This window comes from Tiliqua scincoides, chromosome 12 (assembly GCF_035046505.1).
Source record: "Tiliqua scincoides isolate rTilSci1 chromosome 12, rTilSci1.hap2, whole genome shotgun sequence".
NCBI classification, from domain to species: domain Eukaryota; kingdom Metazoa; phylum Chordata; class Lepidosauria; order Squamata; family Scincidae; genus Tiliqua; species Tiliqua scincoides.
This window is the reverse complement of record NC_089832.1, coordinates 1,415,188-1,442,676: the sequence shown is the minus strand read 5'-3', so window position 1 is coordinate 1,442,676 and position 27,489 is coordinate 1,415,188. Positions and strand designations below refer to the sequence as shown.

The window sequence follows — 27,489 nt, the reverse complement described above, 5'->3', positions numbered from 1 at the left end:
AAAAAGTTTGGGAACCACTGGGCTAAAGTGTTCCACACAGGATACTAGATTTGCACTGGGAATTCAACACTTCTCCATCTTTTCTTACACAACATTGAGACTGTTTTTCGAAGTGTGACTATTATTGTAGCATAGAAATCTGGATATTATTTGCTAACAAAAAATAAGTTCTCTGTTCTGATCATAAATGCAAAATCCTGCAGCCTAAGCTGTTGCTCAGTGCTGCCCCCTTCTGCGATGGAACCAAGACCATGTGTCTCCAGTGTCCCTGCCAATCAGGCTTCATTTGGAAAAGGGAATAATGCTGCACCCCTGGAACTTGCAACACTCGGGGAAACAGAAAAAGCACCCCATAGTACATTCTCCTTCCTTCTGTACTTGCTCGAGTAGAGTCTTGCCATTAATGGAGGCACCCAACTGGAGCTCTTTCAGCCATTCATTATCAATAGCCACCTTAAAGCTATTTCTGCCTGCTGCATACACTAAACAGGGACTCGGGGTGCAATCCTAACCCCTTATGTCAGTGCTTTCCAGCAGTGACATAAGGGCAGTGCAGCTCTTAGGTAAGGGAACAAACATTCCTTTACTTTGAGGAGGCCTCCGTGAATGAACCCAACTGCAGGATGCAGCAACATGTCCCATTGGCACTGATATGCCAGTGCTGGAAAGCACTGTCATAAGGAGATAGGATTGCACCCTAAAAGTGTACCCCTGTGGGTTAAACCTGCAGTGCTACTGAGGAAAGGAGGCAAGACAGAACTTGAGGACAGAGGCACAACTGGGCTTTCTGCACAAGCTCTAGGGGAGTTCAGGCACACTTTATGGCATAATCTTTGAGGCTACATTGCTCAGCCAGGCTGAATTTGGTTCTTAGCTGGCACACAGCTGCCTCAGGAATTGCTTCTCCAAACGGACGCAAACAGAACTGCCTGCTACTTCAGGGCTAAAACTAACTTGTAAATGGAGGCCAATTTCTAGAAAACATATCTCAGCTTACACTGCTCATGCTTCCAATGTGACAAGAGTTGCTACAATTTTTCCAAGACTTCACTCATGCCTTAAGATATCTATTTGCTCAGAATCAAGCTCTCTACGACTGCCTTATGCACAAGTACACATGCAGCAAACTGCAGTGGTAACATTAGAGCACCTTCCCATTCAATGGAATACTGTGCTACAAGAAGTGGGGAAACAAAATATTGGCAGAATACGTAATCCAGCCTCAAATGATATTTGAAATGAAACCTGCGACTTGTAAGGAAGCAGCAACTCCCCCCTCTCCCCAGTCCTGCCGAAGATACTTAGAGCAAACAGACATGTTGGCTTCACAGTGGTTTAATATGAACAAATCTTGGACATTACATTAGACAGTAAACTGAAGACATAGTTTGCTGAATTATAAGCCCCACATCAGAATATACGTACAGCAGCAAGAGCCTTTGATCCTCAGACTTGCTCACCAAGTGAAGGAAGGAGTTTAAAAAACCCATAGCTAATGCAGATCCAGGAGGTGGCAGCAGGCTGCTTCCAAGAGAAATGTTAGCACCTCTCCAAGGAGACTGTCTTGTGCAGAGGCAGCTTCTTCAGGCAGTTGCTTCAGCAGCCTTGAGGAGAGTCGTTTCTGCTCTCCACTAGCCTCACTGATGGATAGTGTATGCCTGCTTCTTCCCTCCCTTACACATGCAGAATTTTATACATACAAGTCCCGTCTCCTCTCCATGACACACTTGTTTGCCCACCCCAAGTAGAGGAAAAGATAACTTCTTCAAAGTTGCTTTATTTCTTGGGCCAACAATCCACCCCCTACCCCACCACTGCAAGACAATTTTGGAATTAAGGAAATCAACTAAAAAGACTACTCAAACAGCATAAAGAGCATCCCTGGTCACCTACAGGACACCTCAACATATTAAATAAATTTAAATAGCAGTGAAGTTTACATTGTAAACTCACACGGATGCAGACAAGCCCAGATGGAGGCATCCGTTAACAGGAGCTGCATGTTGGACACCCCTCCACTTTGATCATTTACACCACACCTCAATTTCACAAGGCTTAAGCCTTAAGGAACACTGCTCTGCAGCCTTCAGCGTCAAGGAGCTAATCAAGAAAGATGAGTGGTTTCCTTTGCCCAGGATTCTCCTACCCAAGAAGCCACCATTGCTTTGCCTATTCCTTTAGGGAATCTCCCTGCTACACAAAGTAGAGGTTTTTGGAAAGGTGTCTCATGCCTTGGAAAAAAGTTCCATCTACCTCTGGATCTCCAGAAACCAACCGAGGTTCCAAGGGGCAGATTAGCAGCTAAATACATGGGTGAGGGGAGAAGGTTCACATTCCTGCAGGGTGGCCAGTCTTCTCTCAGAAGAGCCTTTCCTGCCAGCAGAGACTTTTCAAGGCGCTTCTGGTCTACAGAATCCTCCCAGCAGGTAGAGGGGACCTCTCCAATTGAAGCATCATAACCCATGGGGGAAGGGAGCAGACACAATCAGAATGCAACCTCAGCACCAGTAGCCTCGGAACCAAACTGCCAACAGATGGCAGTTACACAACAATGGATGCCCAAGGAAGGAAAAGATGGATAGGCTTGGGAATTCCCCATCTCTCTGCACAAAAGGGGGAGAGAGGCAGCTTTGATGCATGCTACAATACCTTATACTGGGCCCCCCACTCAGTGTCAGGAAGCTTTGCCCAACAACAGGTGCAGGCTATCACGGGTTCTCACCTTTTGGGTGGCGACCAAAGACCAACAGAATTCAACACTGCTGCCTGATAAAGGGACAGAATGGGGCAGGACAGCATAGCAGGTAACACTGGACAGGTGGGGAAGTCAAGAGAAAGAGCTTGTTCAGAAGAGACAGTGTAAAAATAAATGTCATTGTTGCAAGGGGCGGGGAAGAGAGAGAGCGAGAAAGTGGAGAATGCCCGACTCCCCTACTGGCGGACTTTCCCTGGGACATAATTCCTATCAATCGTCTCCTCTTGCAGGAACATGTGTAAGCAGCGCTCATTCTGTGCCAGCGGGTGTCCAGCGATTCTGCAAGAAACAAGCAGAGGCTGTTAGGCTACCAATTAAAAACCTTCTGTCCAATACTTTATAGGGGAAGGAAAAGCAAAATGGCAAGCCCCTGCTTCCAAGAAGCCCATTCTCTCCACTGTAGCAGTGGGGCCTGCAGATTTTGGCTGGCCACCTCCCTGGTCTCCTAACAGACATAGGAACTCAGTTCAGACTGTGGGGAGGTTTGGAATGCCCCTCAATTCAGAAAAAGTTGAGGTTCTTGTCTGTGCTTATGTGGTTACAAACACTTCCATGGCACAACATGAAAATAGTTGCATATATCCTGTTTGTGGACCCCAGATATTTTATTTTTTATTTATTTTTCACATTTTTATACCACGCTTCCTCCAAAGAGCTCAGAGCGGTGTACACAGCTGCTCTCCTCCTTTTGTCCTCACAACAACCCTGTGAGGTAGGTGAGGCTGAGAGAAAGTGACTGGCCCAAGGTCACCCAGGAAGCTTCAAGGCTGAGAGAGGATTTGAACCTCCATCTTCCAGGTCTAACTCCACCTCCCAGGCTCTCAACAGCACAGACATTTTTGTTTTGTACTAGTAGAGGTGTCACAAATGGTTCTTAGCAGTGATAAGGGTGCCAGTAGTTCTGACAGTTCCCTAGCCCTCTTTCTCAATCCCCAAGATTCCAGTGGGGAGAAAATAATAAATAGTGAGACAGATTAAGTCAAGAGTAGCTATACCTCAGGCCCGTAAGCAGCAGCAACTGTGGCAGGCTGCTCGTACTTAAGAAGCCAGCTTCTGCTAACCTGTGCAGATATACCAGCAGTGATGTTTCCAACTGGAAAAATGTGCCAAAGTCCCTACTGCCTGTGCCATGCAATATGGCACCCACAATGTCATGACACATCACGTCTGGTCTGCCACTTCCCCCAACAGTAAATGCCCTTACTTGTTTATGAATTGTTCTAAGCCTTGTCTTCTTTCTTCTATGAAGGACTCCTCGAAAATGCCCTCATCTCCTCGGAAAGGAAGTTGGCGTTTCAAGGCTTTGCCAGGCAGTGGTGGCACTACAATCTAAGAAAAGAGCAGAGTCCACATCCTCTCCTGTGCAACCCTCAGGACCACACTGGCCAAAAGGAAGGAGGTAAAGGGAGGCAAGCCAGTGTGGCCTTTACCAGCCCTTAAGGTCAGAAGCAAAAACAGAGAGGTGCTCCTTCTCTTGCACTCACCTTACTGTCACGTTCCAGCTCATTCTTTAGCCACTCAAAGTCACTATACCGTCGCCTCACACAGGACTCTTTCAGCTTGAAAATGGGCAGATTTGTCTGTAGGGAGAAAGACATCACTTGGCACTTCTTTCAGAAGCTGCCACTTCAGCTCTACTGCCTTCATTACTATACTACAGGGCAGGGATGCATTTGCTGCACTTCCTCTGAACCAAAAACACTTGGTTCTACCATGATTAATCACACAACTCCCAACTAAGAGCCTTCTGGAAACCTCAGCCCCATGTTGTCTTAGGTCACCCTGGGCAGGTCTCACAAGCTGTTCTTGAGAGCAACAAGTCTCACTTTTAAGGGTCTTGCCGATTCCTCAGCACTGGAGGCTTCTATTCTTTTCCATGACAGGATGCTGCAGGAGCACAGTGAAAGCACCACTCCTCGCTCAGCACGTCACAGCAGACAGCAAGTGGGACAGAAAAAGGGCAGGTGCATGCTAGCCATTTCAGAGGCCTGGCACTGCTGTGCTGGAAAAGGGAACCCTCATTGCCTCTTGGCCAATAGCAGCTCTTGAGAGATTATATCAGGGCCTCAACTCTCCTTTATACATTTTATGTCTGAAACACACTGAAACATAGGACACTACAACCCAAGAAGAGACATTTATGCAGTGTATACACATCCCTTAAAAACAGGGGAGGTGAATCTCTCTAGCTGCATCTCCCTCCCCCAATAAAGTGAAGAGTGAAGTAAAGTAAGAGTGAATAAAGTAAAGTGAAGAGAGGGCAGCTATATGGGGGGGGGGGACTTTCCAGTAATCTTCATGGAAAGCCCTCAGTGCCTAAAGGTAATCTTTCAGTAGGTTGCTAGTTTTATGAATGGTTACGATGCGAGTCAAACTAGGCAGTTCAAATCATAATCAACTCCTCTATGGAGAACTCGTGCAAGGAAAGCGCCCTACAGGTAGACCACAGCTGCAACATCTGCAAGAGGGATCTGAAGGCCTTAGGAGTGGACCTCAACAAGTGGGAAACCCTGGCCTCTGAGCGGCCCGCTTTGATGCGGGCTGTGCAACATGGCCTTTCCCAGTTTGAAGAGACACTTGGCCAACAGTCTGAGGCTAAGAGGCAAAGAAGGAAGGCCCATAGCCAGGGAGACAGACCAGGGACAGACTGCACTTGCTCCCAGTGTGGAAGGGATTGTCACTCCCGAATTGGCCTTTTCAGCCACACTAGACGCTGTTCCAGAACCACCATTCAGAGCGCGATACCAGAGTCTTTCGTGACTGAAGGTTGCCAACAACAACTTTCTACCTGGAATATCACTGTTCACAGCCCCCCCCCCAAACAGCCTTTGTTCTCGAGGCTGAATGGGATTCCCCCCAAAGGGTTTTTCTTTTTCAGAAAGTTTTGAAACTGTGCATCCAACTATCTGCATTGAGGAACCTCCCTGTTGCTTGTGGGTGGTTTCATTTCAGATATGGAGCTAATGACATCAGAGGCAGAGAGTACGCAGCCCTGGATGCACACTAGCCGTATGAGGGGTAACTACTAGTGTCCTAGGGGTGGGATTGGCACTGGGGGGAGAGGGTACTGGGGCAGGATTGGAAGTGGGGTGGTTGCGAGGGGAGAGGATCCTGGGGTCCAGCTGGCAGTGGGGTGGGTTTGGTGGTGGGGGGTGAGGGTCCTGGAGCGCAGGATTGGCAGTGGGGTGGGGTGAGGATTGTGGGGGTGGGATTGGTGGTGGGGGCAGTGTGAGGGTGGGGGAGAGGGTTCTGGGGGGTGGAATTGGCGATGGGGTGAGGGTAATGGTGGGGGGAGAAGGGGGCGGGATTGGCAGTGGAGTGGGAGCGAGGATCCTGGGGGTGGGACAGGTAGTGGGGGGTGAGGGTCCTGGGGTGGGACTGGCAGTGGGGTTGGGGAAGAGAAGGGCGTGGCCTGTGGAGGGGGCGTGGCCCGGGGGCGCACCCGGCCTGCCCCCCGCCGCGCACCCGCATGCGGAGCTCGTAGCTGGTGTAGCGCGCGCGGCCGACGCCGACGGTCTGCGGGTTGAAGATGTCGATCTCGAGGAAGTTGCTGGGCGGCCCGTAGGCGTCGGTGAGGTCTTGCGGCTTCGAGTTCAGGCGCCGCGTGTCGGCCACCGCCGCCTCCGTCATGGCTGGGCCGGGGGAGCCTCGCCGCGCCGCCGCCGCCGCCTTCCGCTTAGCGCCGCCGCGCCGCAGTACATGGCGCCGCCCCGGAACCTGCGTCGCGGGCGCGGCCGCGCTTCCGCCCCGCAAGCCGTCGCCGCCATTCAGGGGCCGGGGCCCTGCGCGCCGCCCGGGAACCTGCGTGGCCATAATGCGCCCCCTGGCGGCCGGCATAACGCCGCTCCGTATCCAGGTTCCGGGGGCCCCGGAACCAGCCTGCTTCAATCGCGCGCCGCAGACAGAACCTGCTTATCCACGTTCCGGGGTTCCAGCCAGACTGGGGTGCGCATGCGTAGTTCCAGCGGGGAGTCAGTTGAGTCCCTAGAAGGAGGAAAGAGCTAGAGTGACGCACTGTTCGGATTCTCTTCACAAAACGGAACACGCGAACCCCCCGGTGCGCCACAGAGCGTCTGTAGTAGGTAGTAGGCGCCGCTGCTGGCACCGGGGGTCGCTCGCTTCCTCTAGTCATGTGAGTCTACATGATCTAGGGAAGTGAGTCATCCCTTTTCGTAGCTCTAGGGGCGGAGCGGTCGCGCGCGCGCGCTCCTGATAGGCGGAGAGCGGACCAATGGGAGCGCGGCGCGGAGTGCGAAAGCCCCGCGGCTATGTCCTGAGGTGGCAGTCGGGAGTGGCGGGCGGCGGAGCAGGATGTGGGGTCCTGCCGCTGGGGCCGCGCAGCCACCCGCCTGGGGCCTGAGCCCGCTGCGCGACGAGAGCCCCCGCGGCCCGCCCGCGGCCACGCCCGGCGCCCTATACCGCAGCGCCTTCGCCAGCGAGTGCGAGGCCATCGTCCTTCAGCTGGGCGGCGGTGGCGGGCGGGGCCGTGAGCCGCCCACCCCGCTGTGCTGCCCCCTGACGGTGGAGGCCGAGACGCTGACGCCGCTGGAGGCCTCCTGGTCTTTCCTGGCCGAGCCCTCGGAGGAGCCCCCTGCGCCCCCCTCGGAGGAGCCCCCTGCGCCCCCCTCGGAGGCGCCCCCCAGCCCCGCCAACCGCACCTACGAGAGGCTGCCTTCCCCCTGCGGGGGCCCGGCTGCTGCCCCGCTGGAGGCCGTGGCTGATGACGCCCACCGGACCTTCGAGATGCTGCCCGGGGAGGCCTCGCAGTGCTTCGTGGCCTCCACCCCCCTCCCACCCAGGGTGGGCTTCTTCCCACCGGCTCCCAAGGAGGCAATGTGTCCGCGAGGGCCAACCTTCCGCAAGGCTCACTTCGGAGACAGTGCCCGCCCGCCTCCCTCAAAAGGCAGGAAGAGCCTGGCGGCAGCCGGGGCACAGATCACCACTGAAGCTGCTTCAGTGCCAGGGGCCCCTGGGAAGAGGAGCCCCCACACCGCTGGCACCCAGCTTGCGAGCATGGCTAGACCGGAGAGTGCAGAAGGATTGGCTGCGAAGAGCCAGGTACGGGTGCCAATGGGCCTGGGCTGCTTGCCCCCAAGAAGCGAAGGAGCCCTGCTCGCTGGTGGCCACCAGCCTGCTTCCCTCTACACTGTGGCATGACGCGGTGATGGTTCTCGCACAGGACGAACAGAACTTGGGGATTCAGTAGCTGCAAAGTAGACAGCTCCTCTGTCTTCAGAAGGGACTGCCCAGTGCTAGAAGGCTGCTCCTGCCTTCAAGCAGTGGACCTGTGAGCTGGTTACCAGCTGTGTGGAGTGAGATGTTCGGTTTGGCCAGTAGGGCTGTCCTTGTGTTAAGGCAGGGGTGTCCAGAGTTTTTGGCAGGAGGGCCACATCCTCTCTCTGACACTGTCAGCAACCAGGGAAAAAAGAATTTACATTTCAAATTTGAATAAATTTACATACACTTACATAAATGAATATATTAAAGATGAACTTATATTAATGGATGAAGGTCTTGCAGTAACTCAAGGCCTATAAAAGGCCTTGCACAAAGCAAGGCCGGCCTTTCTTTTGCTGCTGCTACTGCATCACAGACATGAAACAACAAGCATTGGAGGGAGCCCTCATCCCCCAGCTCTCTGAGAGGTCAAACAGTTGCCCTCACACTGAGAGCAGTTGCATCCGGCCATTGTGAGCTCCAACAAATCACCGGAGGGCCAGAGGCTCATTGGAGACTGAGAGCTCCCTGAGGGCCGCATTGAGAAGCCTCGAGGGCCTCAAGTGGCCCCAGAGCTGGGATTTGGGCACCCCTGTGTTAAGGCTTCAGGACAATCATAGGTTTCAAAGGGGGGTTGGACTAGATCAGGGGCGTCAAGCATAAGGCCACAGAAGCTCTTTATCCAACCCTTGGGCTGCTGAATAGAGCTGAGGTGTCACTGTTGAAAGGGCAGCCTAGATGATCATTTGGCTGTCCCGTATCTTGACAGTATTTTCTAATTATAAATGAAAAAGTGTTTCTGGTTATGACCTGTTTAATGGCATCACTTCCAGCCCTCAATGGGCATCATTGCTATTCAACCCTTTGTATGAAACAAGTTTGCTACCCCTGGACTAGATGGCCTTGAAGTACCCCTTCCAGCCCCATGGTACTATGGTTGCAGACCAGTGCAGCAGTTACCATAGACGCTCATCTATAGGGTGAGAAATTTTATTATTTTGCCAATAAATCAAGCTTAGATCATCACTTCGCCTTATCTCTAAGGTTACCCAGGGGTCAGGGCTTTTCAAACATCAATGCTGAGATAATTAGAGAGCTGTTAATCTCCATTGTAACCTCCCTGGCAAACCCCAGCCAAGGTTAACCTTTTACTCTTCTCCTGAGAAAAGGTCCAAAGCAGTGGTTCTCACACATTTAGCACTGCGACCCACTTTTTAGAATTAGAATCTGTCAGGACCCACCAAAAGTGATATGACCGGAAGTGACATCATCGAGCAGGAAAATATTGAACAATCCTAGGCTGCAATCCTACCCACACTTACCCAGGAGTAAGTCCAATTTACTATCATTTTTAAAAGAACATATATAGTAGCTTGTTAAAAGTACAGGTCTGTAACATTTCCCCAAATGCAGTCACATACCATGGTAGCATCAAGTCTAATATATTCAAAATAAAATATTGAAATGAATGGGAACCCACCTGAAATTGGCTTGCTACCCACCTAATGGGTCCCAACCCACAGTTTGAGAAGCACTGTGCTAAATAGCTTTCTCTTCCTTAAGCAGTTTGGCAGGCAACAAGCAAGCATGAAGAGGAAGCTATTTGGAGGGCTGTAAACACTGTCCCCTCCAGCAGCAGCAGTGACAGAAATGACTGAAATTGGAAGCAGACAGCAATGGGGGAGAGCAAACAAAACAAAAATATGAGCACTAAGAGATTTGTGAACTGTAGAAACTCAGTCCATGGATGTGGGGTGACAACTGTAAATGGATGTGCAGTCAGCTATTTCTGAGGTATGCCTAATATTTAGCTTGTTTTCTAGAAGCTGCCTGAGGAAAGGAACAACCTGTCGAAACTACCCTGCAGCAAGAAGTCCATCCGACCCAGACCCTCCAGGGGAACTGGGTTGCTGAATGGTCTTGCACCTCCTGGTGTGGGTAGAGAAAATAAGTCTCCAGGAACAAAACTCCCAGTTCGTGCAGGTGAGCTGACTTGGCTTCTGGGTGGGTCTGGGCTACAGGGCAATTGACTAACTCTTCTGATAGTGGGCTGAAGTGTGTCTGCATAGTCCGGAGAACACAGATGTTTCAGTGCTCTTCTCTTCCTTCATATGCTGAGGTTGAGCCAGAGCCTCCTGGGCACCAGCCTTGCTTTACATCAGTGGTGGCCAAACTCACCAAACTGACTGCCAAACTGGCCAAACTGACTGCTGCACAATGTAAAAGTGGTCCCCATTCCGACCACATCTTTCCATTCCGCCTGGGCATGGTATGTAGTCCTCCACATTTGGGGGACAGGGGCACTCTAGGCAGTCTGTCTTCTGCCTGGTGTCCCAGAAGGCCACACAGCAGGACCCGAGCAAATGCAACTGCCCAGAGCATCCCTGTTCCTCAATCATGGAGGACTACACACTGTGTCCAGGTGGAATGGTAAGGTCTGCTCACCAGGAGGATGAATTCATCTGAATCCTGGTCTGGGGTTCGAGCAGCCCTGCTTTGCACTTATACCGGAGGCTCAGAAACCAAATTGTAGCCAAGCTGCAAATCCTTCTGGTTTGTAGTTGGGATCTGGGGCCCCGTTCAGATGATTCGAGGCATGCTTCCCCCCTGTTAAAGCACAGATGTCTTGCACACTATGCAATATAATGTTGCTATTGCAGTGTTTCCCATACTGTGTGTCGGGACTGATAACTGAGAAGATAAATTATTGAGCTCTATAGAAAGCAAAACTCGACTGCGCATGCATGTTTACTTGCAAGTAGGTGAACGTGCCTCAGTTCATTTCCAAGGGCAGATCGAGAGGAACGCAACACTACCAGAACAGTCCCTGTCTGATGAATGCAGGCCCCAAAAAATTATTGAGAAGGAATTCCACCACCCCCCCCCCAGTTGCCAAGGAAAATTGAGCCCTGTGGAAAGCAAAACTGAGCCACATGTGTGCATTTACTTGTAAGTAAGCAAATGTACCTTGGCTCCTGTCAGAGTCCATGTGGCCACCAGAATGGTCCTGATCCAATGAACGTGGAGCTTAACAAATGCTTCGGAAGGCAGTCCCCCCACTACAGTAAGAAGAATGAAAATAGCTGTTTGAGCAGCTGGTAAGGTGAGACTTTCAGTCTAGTATAGGTGAGTGGGTCCTGATGGAGGGCTGTCTTAAAAACTGGGTTCCATTTTGGGAACCACTTCTCTTGTAAGGAAGCTTTGCCATCCCTGCTTAGACCTTCCTTCTTTGTGTTACTATTTTTGGGTTTTGACGCAACCTACATGTTAACAAACTTATTTCACATATGCTTAGGCCATTCCCCTCTAAAACCTGTGAAACCAAACAGGTGTGCACTGGCATAAGACATGTCTGAATGGAGGAATGGATTAGTCTGGAAATAAGAGCGCTTATGTTTCAGCAGCTGGAGGCAACAAGGCAAACCAAAAGCGTCCCTTGGAGAGGCGGTTGGTCAAGGGTGCTGCAACACCCCAGAAGGAGTTGGCTTCTAAGCGGTCCTGTCCAGGCAAAAGTGAGTTTGGAAGGAGGCTTTTGTCCATCATAGCAGTGAATCCTAAGCCTTTGCTGAGATGAGGGGCAGGTACCTTTACCTTGAGGGGGGTGGCCGGTTTGAGCATACTATAACAGTGTCTGTTGCTAAGCAGCAGAGTAGATTCTTGCCCATCTGGGTGCAGCAGTGGCTTGTTTCCAGCAGAGGGCAGCAGCAGCCCAAAAACTTCTGCAAATCTCTACACCAGCCATTTTCAACCATGTATCATGGCACACTGGTGTGCCATGGATGGTCTGCAGGTGTGCTGCAAGAGTCTGGGAGAGGTTCATTTGTTAGTAGGGCCACTGGGGGTGGGAGCCCCTGCTGTTAATGGGTGTGCCTTGTGAATTGTCAAAAAACTGATGGTGTGCCTTGACAATTTTACTGCCTTGTCAGTGCACTGTGAGATGAAAAAGGTTGAAAACCCAGCAACCCTTTAAAATGGGGGGGGGGGATGGAAGTGAACAACATAGAGGGAAGTGGCACAGCCTTACCTGGAAAATGCAGGTTTTTAAGCATACCCCAGCTTGCTAGTGGGAGGTGGTTGGAACAAGCTTGGCTTGTATGGGAACAGAGACTGAGAACCCCCATCTGTCATAGCAGGTCGCACTGAGAAACCCACAGGTGGAGTTCTGCTGGATGCTGGACAACTCCCCAGTGCCACCCTACTGAGTAGACCTGCTGCACCTTGCTCACAGGTAAGGCCAGTAGGATGGACTAGTTTAAGTCGCAGTAATTTTAAAGCATGAAGAAGAAGAAAAGGTTAATCCTGGACAGTGACCCCTACCCATCTCCTGGGCCTCCACATGGTGGCTCTTGCTGGTGGGGGTGGGGCTACAACACCAGTAGAACACTGACAGATTTTGAGAGACTTCAGTCACGTGCCAGGCGCGCAAGTGTGATTGCACAGAACACTCATGAGCCATAGGCACGTCTAAACTTTAAAAACAGTCTCAGCTGAACTCAGGCATTTGGATGCCGACTTAAACGTGCCTTGGTTAAAAATATAGCCATTCTACTCAGGAGATCAGATGGTTAACACAGCCCCTTTCTAACTTCAGTGTCAGCAACTTGCTGAAGAGAATGGGAGACTGAAGAGCATGCTGGAGAAATGTGAAAGAATGATAACTCTGCTGAAACAAAAGGTGACTCCTCCCTCCCAGGATCTTTTGCAATGGTAGGAGCTTCTCCTTTGAGAGGCAATGCAGTCCTCAAAACAGTTGGTATCATTGGCAGAAGTACTAACAGATGGCATTTATTCGCCATGCTGGAAGGTCAAAGGATTGTGGTGGCTGGTTCAGAGTCTCTGCTTTGGAAGGGTGCACGGGGAAGGGAGGTGTCTCACAGTCATGACCAGCACAAGGCTTGAACTGCCTGTGCAACTGGTGAGCAATTTTGGAGACTGGCTTCCTGATACTTGTGCTGCTGTGTGGGGTGATGCATGGGCCCCTACCCCCAAATTTTATCAATTTTTTTTAAATTTTTTTTGTAGCATGATGAGAACAACTAAAATTTGACCTTATGGTGCACATAGACAACTTTTAACCAGAGGTTCTTTGGCTTCTGTTGTCCTTCAAATCCTCCTTCTCTCTGCCCCTGCTACATGTGATAGAAAGAAGCCAGATGAAGAGTTCTGTGTGGATGACTGTCATGAAACAAAGAATGCCTGAAGTTCCTATTTATGTTTATTTATATTAAATGTAATAAAGTGTAGTTCTCTGTCTCTGAGCAGTGCTTTTTGACAGGGTGAGAGTGACCAGGGAGCTCTTTCTCCTTTTCAAGGGCTGTTTTGCTCCCCTGCTGCTCTAGGTCTCCTTTATTGCAAAGGTTGGAAACGTCTTAAGGGTGCTTAATTCTGGGAACTGCTGAGTGTCCTGGGGTGACATTGAGTCTAGAACTCTCTTCCACCCTCTGTGTATTCTTTAGGGCTCTGGATTTATTTAAAATACAATGGACCCTTGGTATCTGTGGGAGATCAGTTCCGTGATCTCCCGTAGATTCCAAAATGTGTGGATAATGAAATCCATTTCTTCTCCAGGCTCAGAACACCTCCCAGAAGTTGCGGGTGCAAACTAGAAGTAGCCCTCTGAGCAAGGGCTCAGTGTCAGAGAGGCTTAAATTCGCAGAGACTTAGGACCCAATCCTGTATAACTTTCCAGCTCCACTGTAGCTACAGTGCAGCCCCGTGCTAAGGGAACACATGTTCTCATATCTTGAGCAGGTCTCAGGGACTGCCTCTCCACTCCAGAACGCAGTGCACACCGCACTGGCACAACTGCACCAGCACTGGAAAACTGGATAGGATTGAGCCCTTAGCCTACACACAAGGAGAGTCCACTGTATTAAACTGCCTCTTCTTTTGAAAACGAGGTTTGCTCTAGTCTGCATATAAGCTGTTTTCTTAGCAGCAATGCTCATCCTTCTCTCTTCATGTTGCATTTTGGATGTTCTGGGCATAGGTTTTTCTTCCAGGGTAAAACTTTTCTTTTGTGGGTGAAAGACAGTCTGGACTAATGAACCAACCCAATCTGCTGGAAAGACTGACCTCTATTTGTTCTGGCAGAAATCTACACACACCCATTTTCAGTGAATTCAATGATGATGTTTCTCTGACTTGGCAGTTCCTTTGCTTCCTGCCAGGCTGCCTTTCCATTGGCTCTCTTCAAGTCTTGAGGAGGCAGCAGCTTTTCCTATGCCTGGCTGCTCTTCCTACTACCTTGGCCCAGATCAAGGTAGCTGGTCCTACAAGCCGAGAAACGCACACCACTTGTGTGTAGGTGCCCAAAGCTAAAATGATCTGAGAGGGGGGCCTGCAGCATTCTGCAGAGTGTACAGCTACTGGGGCATTTTGTAGATACTATGATGGCTTCATAGTATCTTAGTGCTTAGATACTATGCCTAGTATGCTTAGATACTTAAGATAGTGCTTAGATACTTAAGATAGTATCTTAGTGCTTAGATACTATGCTTAGTATGCTTATAAGTATACTATGCTTAGTATGCTTAGTATGTTTATAAAACTCAGCCAGTGCCAGATCTTCCCATCGACCTGAGCCAGGCCTGCTTGCAAGATGGTGGTGTTTAGCTGCTTTTATGGAATGCCTGGGCTTGCACTCCAGGCAAAGCACTAGTTACCCACTTGACAAGAGGAAGCAGCTGGTCTGCCCCAATGGTATAATTCAAAGGCCAACCAGGGCTGCCTCCTTGTGATTTGCTTTTGTGTCGCTGAATTTTCCTCATGGAATAAAGTCTGCAGATAGTCTCTTGTGGCCTAAAAGTGCACACTTTGGTAAGGCCACACCTGGAGTATTGTGTCCAGTTCTGGTCGCCGCATCTCAAAAAAGACATAGTGGAAATGGAGAAGGTGCAAAAGAGAGCGACTAAGCTGATTACGGGGCTGGGGCACCTTCCTTATGAGGAAAGGCTACGGCGTTTGGGCCTCTTCAGCCTAGAAAAGAGACGCTTGAGGGGGGACATGATTGAGACATACAAAATTATGCAGGGGATGGACAGAGTGGATAGGGAGATGCTCTTTACACTCTCACATAATACCAGAACCAGGGGACATCCACTAAAATTGAGTGTTGGGCGGGTTAGGACAGACAAAAGAAAATATTTCTTTACTCAGCGCGTGGTCAGTCTGTGGAACTCCTTGCCACAGGATGTGGTGCTGGCGTCTAGCCTAGACGCCTTTAAAAGGGGATTGGACGAGTTTCTGGAGGAAAAATCCATTATGGGGTACAAGCCATGATGTGTATGCGCAACCTCCTGATTTTAGGAATGGGTTAAGTCAGAATGCCAGATGTAGGGGAGAGCACCAGGACGAGGTCTCTTGTTATCTGGTGTGCTCCCTGGGGCATTTGGTGGGCCGCTGTGAGATACAGGAAGCTGGACTAGATGGGCCTATGGCCTGATCCAGTGGGGCTGTTCTTATGTTCTTATGTTCTTACTTTGGTCTTTGCAGAATACAGGGCAGGCAAGGCCTGAAGTGAAAACTGAGCTGTATTGATAGCCTGAGGGAGAGGTCTTCTGCCAGCAATAAGAACACCACCCCCTCCCAGAGTGGAGCTGGTGCCTCTTTATTAGTTTATTTTGCAATCTGTTTTTTGCCACTGAGTTACAGCAGATAAGGATCTGGAAACCATTTGATTGTTCTCTGGCTTGGTGCCCACAGGCTATGTAAGCCTCTTGGCCTCCTGCTGCACTTGAGCCTGTGCATAGCCAGGCAGCCCTGGATAGGCCCTTTGGGGCTGCCAGTGATCTAGCATTGGGGCACAGCACCAGCTCTGTGCTGCTAGTGGGCATGAATTGGCCACCTTAGGGGGAGAGTGACACAGCCAGGCGTTCTGACTCTCTGCCATGCTTGCCTGGCCCTTCCTTCAGTGTCTCCTCCCTTATACATTGTTACTGGGAAAGCCACCCTCTTTGGGAGCCCTACCTAGGGAGTGCAGCAAACCATTTTGTTGTACTTTAAAGTAGAAGTAAAATAGTTTGCTTTTTGAAGGAAAGCCTGGGAGTGAGAGGGGAAGAGTTAGCAAGCGGTGGTTATTTTTTATCAGTAGCAGAAGTGGGCAGAAAAATCCTGTACACAGGATTGCAGCTCATGTTTAAAGAGCTGCTTTTTAAAGCGCACTTGGGAATAAGACAAATAGTAGTGGGGAGGGGGAGAAGTCCATCTAGAACTAGAGGCTGGCCGTAGGAAACGTTGTTTGCTTCATAGTTAAGGGTAATGCAGATGAGGACAGGTCTCTTCTGCGTAGCCACCAGCAGGGTGCTGAACGCTGTCTTCACAGTAATGTTTGGGTGGCAGGAATTTCTTTCCTTGTTCAGTTCAGCATTCCAAAGCAGAGGGCTTTATCCTTGGCCAGGTTGGGATATGTGACTCTTATGCTCCATCTTTGTTCCTTAAAGAGGCCAGGGCTTGCACCGCTCTCATTTGTTTTGACACAAAGTCCCAGTGAGCCCCCCCCCCCCCTTTGGACAAAGTTAAAAAGGACAGGAGTGAAGCTGTAGAAACAGGCCTCCTCTTTGGCTCTGCTTCTGTTCCCAGTCTGGGCAGGAGGCTCTGCAGGGTAGATTAATAAGATCACAAGAGCCTGCTTGGCTCAGGCTATTAAGATGGTCTGGATAGTGTGTCACTTTAGGAATGAAAATAGTGGATGCTTTTATAGGAACATGGCTAACCTGTGCCCAGGCTGCAGGAAGTTTTCCTGTAACAGAATATTCCTGCCTAAAAAAAGTCACCACCTGCCCCACTGTTGTGACATATACACGCCCTGCCACCTGTAAAGCCTGCTATTACCCCCCCCCAACACACACACAGACTAGCCACAGCCTTATTCCTCAACCACATTTGTAGGGGGTGCAGAATTCAGTGTTCAGACATTCCCTGTAAACTCCTCCTGACAGTTTTAGCCCTTTAGACCAGGGGTGCCCAAACCCTGGCCCTGGGGCCACATGCGGCCCTTGAGGCCTCTCAATGTGGCCCTCAGGGAGCCCCCAGTCTCCAATGAGCCTCTGGCCCTCCAGAGATTTGTTGGAGCTTGCACTGGCCCAATGCAACTGCTCTCAGTGTGAGGGTGACTGTTTGACCTCTTGCGTGAGCTGTGGGATGAGGGCTCCCTCCACTGCTTGCTGTTTCACATCTGTGATGCAGTAGCGGCAGCAAAGGAAAGGCCAGCCTTGCTTTGTGCAAGGTCTTTTATAGGCCTTGAGCTATTGCAAGACCTTCATTCATTTGTATAAGTTCATCTTTAATATATTCATTTACGTAAACTTATGTAAATTTATTCAAATTTTAAATGTAAATTAATTCTTTTTTTACTGGCCCCCAACACAGTGTCAGAGAGATGATGTGGCCCTCCTGCCAAAAACTTTGGACACCCCTGCTTTAGACTGAAAATCTGCTTCAAAGGGCATGGGAATGCATGAAGCAAAGAAAGCAGTCTAGTGGGGTGGGAGTAGGGACAGGGATTTCCTATCCTTATGACAAGCAAAATTATGCAAAATAAGTTTTTGCAAACTGGAAAAATCTGAGGTTGGGTGCAGTGATGAAAAGCAGTAGGGCCACCACATACTAGGTTCCGAGCCTTTTATTTTTTTAAGATCATCCACTGCGGTTACTATAATAGCACTTTAGTATACAATGGTTGCCTTCTGGGCCAGGCCACTAAGCATCAGCATCAGCTTGCTCCAGCTGGTCCTTGCTGGGAAGAGTCGGGGGGATGGGGGCACTGATTTGTAGTGCCCTGGGCTGAGCCATAGCCTTTGCCAATCCTTTGTGGGATTCACATTCATGAGATCCTCCCCTCCCAGACACACATCTTTGTTTCATAAGAACTGAGAGCTGCTAGAGCAGAGGTGTCTGGGGCCTTGGTATGATTTTACAAAGTGAAGTTTGAACCCCACCCCAGCAGCTGTGTCTTCTGAGGAACCACCAGAACACAGCACAGTGCAATTCAGGTAAACTTAATGAGAACATAAACTGAGCCACACATGCTGTATTATTTTTTTTTTTTTAAAAAAAAGGTCTTTTGGAGTTTTAACAAAACACCACTGTGTTTAGCAAAGTTCTACAAACAATAGTTACAAAGAAAGAAACTTACAGGCACAGGGCACTTAGATTCACTTTTGGACTTGACACCTTACATGCACACACAAGAAGGCAACCTCTAGGTGGTACAACTAGGCAGAATAAATACAGGCGCCAAGGGAGTGTGGCAGCTTCCCTGCATGTTGGCTTTCAGTGACGCCAGAAGGAGGGCAGCAGGGGTGTTTGAAGAACCTTGGGTCTGTCCCCCCCTCCTGCCCGGTGCGTGCTTTGCCCCTGCAGATGGACCTGTTGACACAGGGGTTTCCTGCACTGTGCTGGAGAGACCGTGCAGCCAGGATCTTGCTATCCTCCTGTGGAGGGGCAGGAAGCCGGTCAGAAGCCAAGGGCACCTGCAGTCCGTGGATGGTGGGGCAGTGAGAGGAACTGCACCTCCTCTCAGATCGCTGTGTCTGGGCTCAGCTCACTGTTAGGAGAATGCAAAGGTTTGTTTGCTGCTGTGTGGGGCTGTCCTTCTGCACTGTGCCGGATCCCATAACCAAAGTAGATGGAAAAGCCTGGAAGGGAAAATGAAGCCTAAAGTCAGGAGAGCAGCCAAGTACCAGCAGCAGTTCCCAACAAAAGATGCCACAGGCATTCCTGGGATCTGTCCCTGCACGGCCCATGGGCCTTGGGCAAAGCTCCAGGCACCTCACCTATAGCCATCCAGACAGCGAAGCGGGCCCACGTGCCAGCGTCCAGCTGCATCATGAGATAGACGTTCACAAAGACACTGAAGAGGGGGAGCAGGGGCAGTGCAGGCACCTGGAAAAAAGGCAGGGTGAGGCCCCCAACTGAGGGCGCTGTTGCTAGGCATCACTTGTGACTGCCACTAGGATCTAGCTCTCTCTCTGTGTCTATTCAGCCAAGTCCAGGCTTTATTGTACTTCTCTCCACCCCTCCCTGTTTGACTCCCTCTTCTCTTTGGTTTTTGATAAACTGGTTATATTTTGACTTCTTGCCTGCCTCATCCATGATCCTTAGGTTTCCGCATCTGATTGCTCTCATGTGCTGCTGCTATTGGATTCTAAACAAGAGCCCCTGGGTTCTGTGCTGGCCTGGAGGGGAGGCTTCCTTAGCCTTTGATGGTGGCAGCAGATGTTTCTATCACATCCCCCCCCCCCCCCAAGCTGGTGAAGTAAACTGGTGAAGCAGAGAGCAGGAAGGGGTGCATTTAATGTTAACCACTAAGCACTACTTTCTTCAGTGAGGTTCTGGCTAGCAAATGATTTTTTTTTTTTTTAAACTGGAAGGGGAAATGGTTTTTTTCATTTTCAGATCCTTTCTTAAATAATTCTGCCTCCTTGCACAGTTCAACCAAATTTCCTGAAATACCACAGCTGTACTAGGAGAAAGAGTCAAATTGCTGTTTTACAGAGTTTTATGCAGGGGGTGGATGGAAGTTGTTTTTAAATTAGCAGTGGAACAGGTCTCTCTCTGTTCAATGGAACTTACTCCTGGATAAGCATGCACAGAATTGCAGCCTTAATATAGGTAGTTACAACATTTTGTATGTAAGAATGGGGCAAGCTGTGAAGCCAAGTCTTCAGTGATGGCATGGATACCAACCAGTAGGAAACTATGACACTAGCACAAATGCTACTTCACTTATACTTAGGATAGCTGTGTTCACAAGGGTAAGTGGGGAAATTACATTTCAAAACTGCTATTTGTGCAGCTGGAAAAGTGTGGCTCCTTGTCCCATTTGCACTACTAGTTAAAGAAATGCCTAGAGGTATTTGTTTCCAGTGGGTAAAATGGGATTACAGCCTTACTGAACACAATGGGCTTACTTCTGAGTAAGGTAAACAACACCATTTTCAAACACCTCTAAAAATGCCATTTGGATCCCTTAGGATAACTTGACAACTGATTTATTTTTTCCTCCATTTGGAAAAAGCACCCTCAAGTCTTATTCTGTGGTTTCTTAACAGTTGAAGGAACAGGGTCCTCAGTCTAATGGATGCCAGAGACTGCCCTTCACACTGTATTGGCTTCACAGGGGAACCACCACCTCTCAAGTATCCACTGTCACCTCCATCCCCCTGAAGTGGGCACTAAGCCTAGCAAGGAGAAAGGTCATCTGTAAGGCAGGCTGAACTCAGGATGAGGTGTCAACATGGGAGGCCCATCACACCTTCACTTCTGTGGGAAAGTAGGCAGGTAGACTACTGATCTGTACTGGTTTCGTAGCATGAGGGGGGAGGAAGCAGGCACCAGTTCTGGGAGGCAACTGATACATGTCATTGCACAGGAGGATCCAGCAAGGAAGGAAGAAGCAATGGTGGCACTGCCACGTTGCTCTCTGAGCTGAGGCAGCACACCCCTGCCTTGTGCAAAGCCCTTCAGGGAAGGACAGCTGACTCCCATAACCCTTACTTTGAAAGTGAGGCGCTTCTTGCTCTCTGGCTGCCTCCAGATGACGACCGTGGCAATGAGTGACACGCCCAGGAGGAGTGCACAGGCCACCACCCAGCCAACGCTGCCGTCCAGGAGCGCCCTCCACTCTTGGGCCAGGATCCCGCACAGGACAGTGATCGTGATGGCTGCAAGTAAGGAGGCACAAAAGCAGTGCTTGCCGTTGACCAGCCCAACGGTCTCAGTCGCAGCTCTCCAAAACATCTTTCAGCCCTCCCAACCAGAGGGCAGAGGGGAACCAAATACGGGTTCTGGCATGCAGAGTACGTGCCAGCCCCCTCCGCCTGCCCACTTCCTAGAAGTCTGTCTGGGTACAGTATAGGAGAGTACAGTAGCCCAACATGCCCAGCTGCTCAGATGTCCGTCTCCCCCCAGCTATGCTGGAATGGTGCCTGGAAGCGCTCAAATAGCCTGCAGCCTCAGCGTCGCCTCGCGTTCCGCCTCCAAATCTCCAGCTACGCTAAACAGATTGTCGCCCCACCTTCACCGACACTTACAGACAACGGTGGTGCTGATGTAGACGATGCGCCCCGAGACAGGAGTCGGGGTGTTCCAGGAAGGGCAGAAAAGGCTCCCCCAGGTGAACTGCTCTTTAAGTGCGGTTGCCTCTGTGTCGCCGGCTGACAGGTTCATGACGACTTTCTCCTCTTCGCTTCCGTTCACCTCCAGCATTTCCAAGTCCTTAGAGGCGAACAGCTCTGGTTGGTACCTGTCAGCAAAGCCGGGAGAGGGGGGGTCAAGGCTGTTGTTGGCCTTCCCTGCAAAGGCACATGCAAGGCCTGGGAGGGCTAGGAAATTACAGGGTCTTGCTGTGGCTTCTGAGGCCCTACACAGAGATTTGTCCACTCCAGAAGGAGGGGCCTGCACCCACCTGAGGATGAGCACGCAAACAGCCACCAGGGAGTAGGCCAGCAGAGTGCCAATTGACATGAGGTTGACCAGATCCTTCAGTTCAAAGATGAAGGCCATCAGGGCTGCCAGGAAACAGAACCAACATAAGCCCCAGTTCAGGCCATCACCACCACCACCTGTGGGTAGTGGGGAGGAGGAAGAGAGACACGGTTACATTCCCTTACCGGAAATGATGCCCGACACCACAGTGGCCACCAAGGGAGTCTTCGTCCGGCTGTGCACCCGGGAGAGGACCTTGAAAAGCAGCCCATCCTCGGCCATGGAGTAGATCACTCGCGGCATTGGGAACATGGAGCCAAGCAAGCTGGGGTAACAGGCAAAAAGGGGGCCTGGAGTCAGTCGCTGGGAGTTGCGTAACAGGGGCAAGGAGACTCCAGTGGCTCACGACCTCATGCTCCGCCTGCAGCAAGCCCAGCCCCCCAACCGGCAGCAGCACGAAGGCCACCCTCTCAGTCTCTTACCTGGCAGACAGCGCACAGAGGGAGCCAATGGCAACCACGTAGCGGGCAGGGTCCCACCCCACGTCCTTGAAGGCCTCAGGCAGGGGGCTCTCCTTGTTCACCAGGAAGTAGGGGACCATCAAGGTCAAGGCAGCCGAGACTCCAAAGTAGGCCACAAAGCAGATGAGGAGGGAGACGATGATGCCAATGGGGATGGAGCGCTGGGGGTTCCGCGCTTCCTCACCTGGAGAGTTGGGCAAGAGGAGAGGCCATCAAGTCCTCCCACGGTTGGTGCCATAGAACTTTGGACCCCCCCAATTCAAGCCAGCTGATCTGGGTAGAAAAATGCAGGCTTAAAACCAATGTTAATAATGCGCAGTGTTTTCTACACTGCACATCTCTCTCTTGGGTACGGACTATGCCCATGCACGAAAATTCCCTGTGTGAAGCTGCGCTCAGAGCTTCCAGAGAAAGCAGCCAACCGTGCTGCATCGCTAATGACTTGTTTTATTTCCCAGTAGGCAGGGAGGAACGCAGCTGATGTGGAACAGTGGGCCAACCCCTCCCAGGGAAAAACAAGAACCCCACAAGGCTGCACTCATGCACTAAGCCTGGCACCCCCCTCCCCCACTGCATGCTCTGTTGTGCAGGGAAGCAGAGATAGCAATTCCTGCCCCTCCCTGCCTCTCACGCACTTCCTGCTCCCCGGATCTGCTGCCGTACCTGTGGTTGCAATGCAGTCAAAGCCAACGAAGGCGTAGAAGCAAGTGGCAGCCCCGGAAAGGACCCCTCCAAAGCCGAAGGGGAAGAAACCACCAGAGCCAAACTCGCCCACTCTGGAAAGGGAGAGGAAAAGAGAAAACGGATTGCAGCAACGTTCAGCGGAGTCAAAACGAGGGCATGTCTGCCTAGTGAAAACAGCCCCAAGCAAATCTCTTGCTGGATCTCTGGGCGCTCAGGAGCTGGTCGGCAGGCCAGGACACACCCTCAAGACTCTCTCCTCTGGCGTTTCCTCTGCACTCCATCACTGCTGCCCTGCAGCTCTCCCTGCCACACTGCATCCTAACCAAACCTGGCAGCAAAGAATGTTGCCAGAAGCACCTGGAGCAACAGTGTTTGACAGCAGGGCACAAATCAATATGCAAGAGGAACAGGCACACAGCACCTTGCTTGGGACCCTTACTTGGTTCCGAGCCTCAGGAGCTCGTGGGTGCGGTTCTGATAGTCCTCCTTGGACATGTTCCAGTTTTTGACATCCCCCTTCACAAAACCAGAGATGATGACAAATCCAAGGACCAGGAGATTGATGGCTGTGAAGATTTTGTTCACCAGGGCAGATTCGCTCACGCCAAAGGCCAGCAAGGCTGAAGGGTAGGCAGCAAAATAGAAGTGAGCACCTCAGATTGGTGAACTGCTGGCTTCCCCAAAAGGGAGAGGGTCAAGGTCCTTTCGACATGACTCTTCCTGGAAGAGGACCCCAACTTCACACCCCCTTGGAACTGAACTTACTCATTTCAAAGTGCTGGTTTCAACCCAGAGTTCTTAAGCATGCACCCTGGCACTGAAAAGCAAGTTCCACAGGAAGCCTGGGATTCGATGGAGCCCTCCACCAAACCCTGCAGCACGCGGGGTAGGTACATGCAAGAGATGGAAGCCAGTTGCTCTAGAAGCAGCTTACCTGTCAGCAGCAGCACCAGGAAGAGAGCAAAGAAGTCAGGATATTCTGCCAGCACGTTCTCCAGGTGCAAGGCGGTGTGGTTTTGGAAGAAGGAGGAAATGTGGCCGCCGATGATGTTGTCAAAGGTTGCGCTCCAGGCACGGGCAACGCTTGCCGTCCCTGCAGCCAACAGAAGAATCTTCTGTTAGCCATCAAAACTGGGTCAGTTGTCCTTTCCTACAGACTTAACAACAGGCCGAGAGAGTTTCACCTCTCCTCACTACGGATGAACCATTCCTACAGGAGGAAGCATTAGCAAGCCGTCCAGGCCTCAGTGGCAAGATGGGAGAGCCCCCTTTTCAGCCACATGCCACCCCCGCTCCCCAATCTAGTCTGGGATCCCTGGCTTGGGGAAGGCTTGGCCTATTAAGGTGATCCCACATTCAAGCTTCTTCAGTGCAACATGACAAATAAGCTCTGGCCTCTTTGGCCCCAATCTCAGTGGATCATTTTGTGTTTTCTCCTTCTCCCCGACTGTGAACTGAACAGCACACACACACCTATCACATAGGAGAGGATGAGATTCCATCCTGTAGTGAAGGCCCAGATCTCCCCGACTGTCACGTAGCTATAGAGATAGGCAGAACCAGCCTTGGGAACCCGGGCACCAAACTCTGCGTAGCACAGCCCAGCCAGCACTGACGAGACTGCCGCAATGAAGAAGCAGATCACAATGGAAGGGCCGGCTTGCTCCATGGCCACCTCCCCAGACAAGACATAGACGCCAGCCCCGAGGGTGCTGCCCACGCCCAGAGCTATCAGGTCGAGGGTGGAGAGGCAGCGGGCAAACTGGGTCTCCTCCGAGCCAAGGTCCACCATACGCCGTCGGATCAGCTTCTTGCCAAAACTTGTCATGGCTTTCTGCAGCATCCTGGCTACTGGCGTGAGATGTTTGGCGTTTCCAAAAGTTCTGGAAAACAAAGTACTGCAGTGTTATTGTTGGTCCAGGTCCGCAAAAATCCAAGTAAGGCCAGGGGGGGGGAAATGGCTTCAGAAGCCCTCCCAAGAAATCAGATGGAACCAAAAGAAGCACAACCTGCTGAATGTGGTCTTGTTTAGTCCCATCATGAATAGGGAAAACACACCTACAGGTATCATAAGGTGCAACATTTCAGAGGGGTGAAGGCCTGACTTCAAAGGAGGCTTTTGACTGCAGCAATGCTACATTCTCAACAGAAGGGCAGCCACCCACTGCCATATGAGCACATGCTGGGCACTTGGTTCACCTCCTTAGACCCTTCAGAGCTGAAGCAATGTGGGTGGCAACTGGGGGGGGCTTCCTGGTTGTGATGCCCCCCTACTTATGGAATACTCCCCCATGGCCTACTTCGATATCCTTCAGTACCTGGCTTTTTTATTCTCCCTGCCTTTTCCACTATTTACCTTTGGGTAACACTGCTTTAATAGTGTTTTCATACCTGCTATTTAACACTGAAGGATGGGGGTATAGAATCACCCAATACTTAAGGAAAACTTATGATCCAGTTGGCTGCGGTTACACATTACATGCACATGCGCTGCAGAGGCCCAGGAATGTTAGCAAAAAGCCAATCGCAGACACTACAAGTACTTTTTAGTGTTTACAGAAGTTGTTCTTTGGATTAAAAGGGCAGGAACGCCTCTTCATCTATTAACTGGACTGGGCCAATTTTGGTTAACTGACAACAGAGCAAGCATTCCTCTAAAAAACTGGAGCTTGAGGCCAGGCTGATTGGAGCTTCAGCTCAACGTTAAACATGGCATGTGATGGATGGTTCCCTGAAGCTATGGTTGGAAAACCCGGTGCTGCCTTTCTGTTTAAGAGAAGGGCCTTTACAATAAACAGACCAAAAGTGCTACAACCCACAGCTCATGGGACTTAAAAGCTCACCTGCCCAGACGTACACACTTCAGTCTTGGGTGCACAAGTGCTTCTGGGCAGGGGGTGAGAGAAGGAAGAGCAAGAGCCCATCCTGTGAACCTTGTCGTCTCTACCAGAAAGGAATCTTTTGGAAGTGAGTGGCTATTTATAAATGGAGTAGTGATATGAGCGCCCTGGCAGGATTTGTCTACAGTGGCCTGTTAACCCTGCAGCCCCAAACGCCCCCAGTGGACTCCCAGGAATAGTTCCATTCCCGGTAGTGCAGTGGGGGGGGGGGTGGCATGGGAAGTAGAGCATGCGCCGCAACACTTCGTGTAAGTGGGTCATCCCAATCGCTGTCGGAGCCATTTGGGGCAGCAATGGCAACAAGCCATTCTACTATCTGCAGGGGAGATGTGGAAACCAGGATCTGGCATGTCCCCCCCCCAATACAAATGTTTGCCATGGTTCCATGACACAAGCATGTGTGCATGCGCAGCCTTGGCCAAGAACTTTCATGTGCCAGAGCCTTTGTCAGGGAATCCACATGGAAGGACAAGACACAAATTGAGTCGCAAGGTCAGAACTAGACGCAACCAGAATGTGCAAAAAAAAAAAAGGCACATTAAAGATGAGCTTATATCACCACCCCCACCCATTACTGCCCCAAGAGAAGACACCAGTCCCATTTGATCAGCCCATTGCAGAACTACTGCTGGTGTCCAGCCCCCCCTCCCCCCCTTGTCTGCTGTGCCTCAGGGAATCGATCCAGGTGCCCTTCCACCCAGCCTGCCCATCAAGCTGACTGATGGTGCTGTCAAGACGCACAGCAAAACAAAAGCCTCATTTCCTCTTTCCACAGCACTGATCTATGGAGATTAATGGCCATCTCCTTCTGCTGCTATCAGTTGCTTTTGAAAGCAGGGAAAGAAACGCGCTTCTGTGCATCCTGAAGAAGTTCAATAATACAAGGACAGAAAATGGCCAAACTGTGCTCCAGGGGAAGTCTCAGGCCTCCGATAGCTGCGGATTTGCAGACAAGACTGGAGAAGCGACTGTTCAGAGGTCCAGGGATGTGCTGAGAGAAGCAATTAGTTGCACTGCGAGCTGGTTTGTGTGCTTTTCTCTTCTCTCCCCCCCCCCAAGGGAGAAGAAAATGAGGTGGAAGAAAAAGGGCCGTGGGCGGGAGGGAGTGGGTGTTCAGAAGGGACAAGAAAATGACCACCAGAAACCTCTTCTGAGCAGCCCTGCTGGGACCAGACTGAAGGCCTATCTAGCCCAGCAGCTAGTTCCCATGGTGACCAACCCGCAGCTCCAAGAGACCCACAAGCAGGGGTTGAAGGCACTGCCTCTGCCCCACTGTGGCTCCCCAGCAGCTGGCACTCAGTGGCCTGCCACCTCGAACACAAAGGTCCCGCTCCATTGCAACAGCTACTATTGGCTGTGGAGGGAGCTCTTCTCTCCAAGAATTTGTCTCCTCTCCTTTGGGCACTTGTGGCTATCCCCACATCCGCCGGCAGCAAGTGCCAAAAGTTACGCACACACTGAGTGCGGGGCTTCTGCCTTGTTCCTCTTTGCTCAACTTTTAAAAACCCCAAACACCCCCCATTCTGGTTCCCCTTCTCTGAGCCCAAAACATTCCAGGGAAGCACAGAGGAGCAGCCGCCTCAGGGTGCGGGGGTGGCACCTGCCCCGCTTTCCTCGTGCAGTTCTCCCAGGCCCTGATCCACAGAGCAAATGGCATGCAGGAAGCTGCCTTCTACCATTGGGCTCTGCGGCTCAGGGCTGTTGGCACTGGCTGGTAAGCAGGGTTTCTAGGGTCTTTCCCAGACCAGACCTGCAGCCTGCAAAGCAGGTGGTCTGGTTCTGCTGAGCCATTATCCCCTTCCCCTATATGTCACCAAGATGGATGAGCACCATGAGGGGGGGGGGGGAGGGAGAGAGAGAGAGAGAGAACATGCAGGGCTGTTTGCAGCCAAGCAGAAGAGAATCAAAGAGGCGCTTTTGGGAAGCACATTTTTCTCCCCAGCGCTGAACAAACTGTTGTGAGAACAGCATTCAGAAACCTTCT

The 27,489-nt window shown here is 51.0% G+C and overlaps 2 protein-coding genes across 2 annotated transcripts; both read right to left on the bottom strand.

The window, feature by feature from the left end:
• Positions 1-1,319: 1,319 nt before the first annotated feature.
• Positions 1,320-6,460, bottom strand: SNX12 (sorting nexin 12). Its single transcript, XM_066640004.1, has 4 exons — positions 6,221-6,460; positions 4,240-4,335; positions 3,960-4,084; positions 1,320-3,034 (listed from the first exon to the last, which is right to left on the bottom strand). The coding sequence occupies exons 1-4, from the start codon at positions 6,383-6,385 to the stop codon at positions 2,932-2,934; spliced, it is 489 nt and encodes a 162-aa protein (XP_066496101.1). The 5' UTR covers positions 6,386-6,460; the 3' UTR covers positions 1,320-2,931.
• An 11,178-nt stretch (positions 6,461-17,638) lies between these two features.
• SLC7A3 (solute carrier family 7 member 3) lies at positions 17,639-25,532 on the bottom strand. Its single transcript, XM_066639907.1, has 12 exons — positions 25,449-25,532; positions 24,079-24,488; positions 23,540-23,698; positions 23,045-23,225; positions 22,585-22,697; positions 21,883-22,105; positions 21,586-21,725; positions 21,381-21,483; positions 21,007-21,218; positions 20,471-20,637; positions 18,748-18,856; positions 17,639-18,609 (listed from the first exon to the last, which is right to left on the bottom strand). Exons 2-12 carry the CDS (start codon positions 24,446-24,448, stop codon positions 18,491-18,493), a joined length of 1,896 nt encoding a protein of 631 aa, XP_066496004.1. The 5' UTR covers positions 24,449-24,488; positions 25,449-25,532; the 3' UTR covers positions 17,639-18,490.
• Between the last annotated feature and the right edge of the window lie 1,957 nt (positions 25,533-27,489).

Bases quoted from the DNA above. Each gene is read 5' to 3' on its own strand.
- SNX12 (XM_066640004.1), bottom strand. From the start codon at position 6,385: ATGACGGAGGCGGCGGTGGCCGACACGCGGCGCCTGAACTCGAAGCCG. The intron at 4,336-6,220 runs GTGCGCGGCGGG...TTCTCCCTACAG, and splicing joins GCTACGAGCTCCGCATGCGG to ACAAATCTGCCCATTTTCAA. The intron at 4,085-4,239 runs GTGAGTGCAAGA...CTCTTTTCTTAG, and splicing joins AGCTGGAACGTGACAGTAAG to ATTGTAGTGCCACCACTGCC.
- SLC7A3 (XM_066639907.1), bottom strand. From the start codon at position 24,448: ATGCTGCAGAAAGCCATGACAAGTTTTGGCAAGAAGCTGATCCGACGG. The intron at 22,698-23,044 runs GTAAGGGTCCCA...CTCCCTTTCCAG, and splicing joins CTCCTGAGGCTCGGAACCAA to AGTGGGCGAGTTTGGCTCTG. The intron at 22,106-22,584 runs GTACGGCAGCAG...CCAACTCTCCAG, and splicing joins TGACTGCATTGCAACCACAG to GTGAGGAAGCGCGGAACCCC.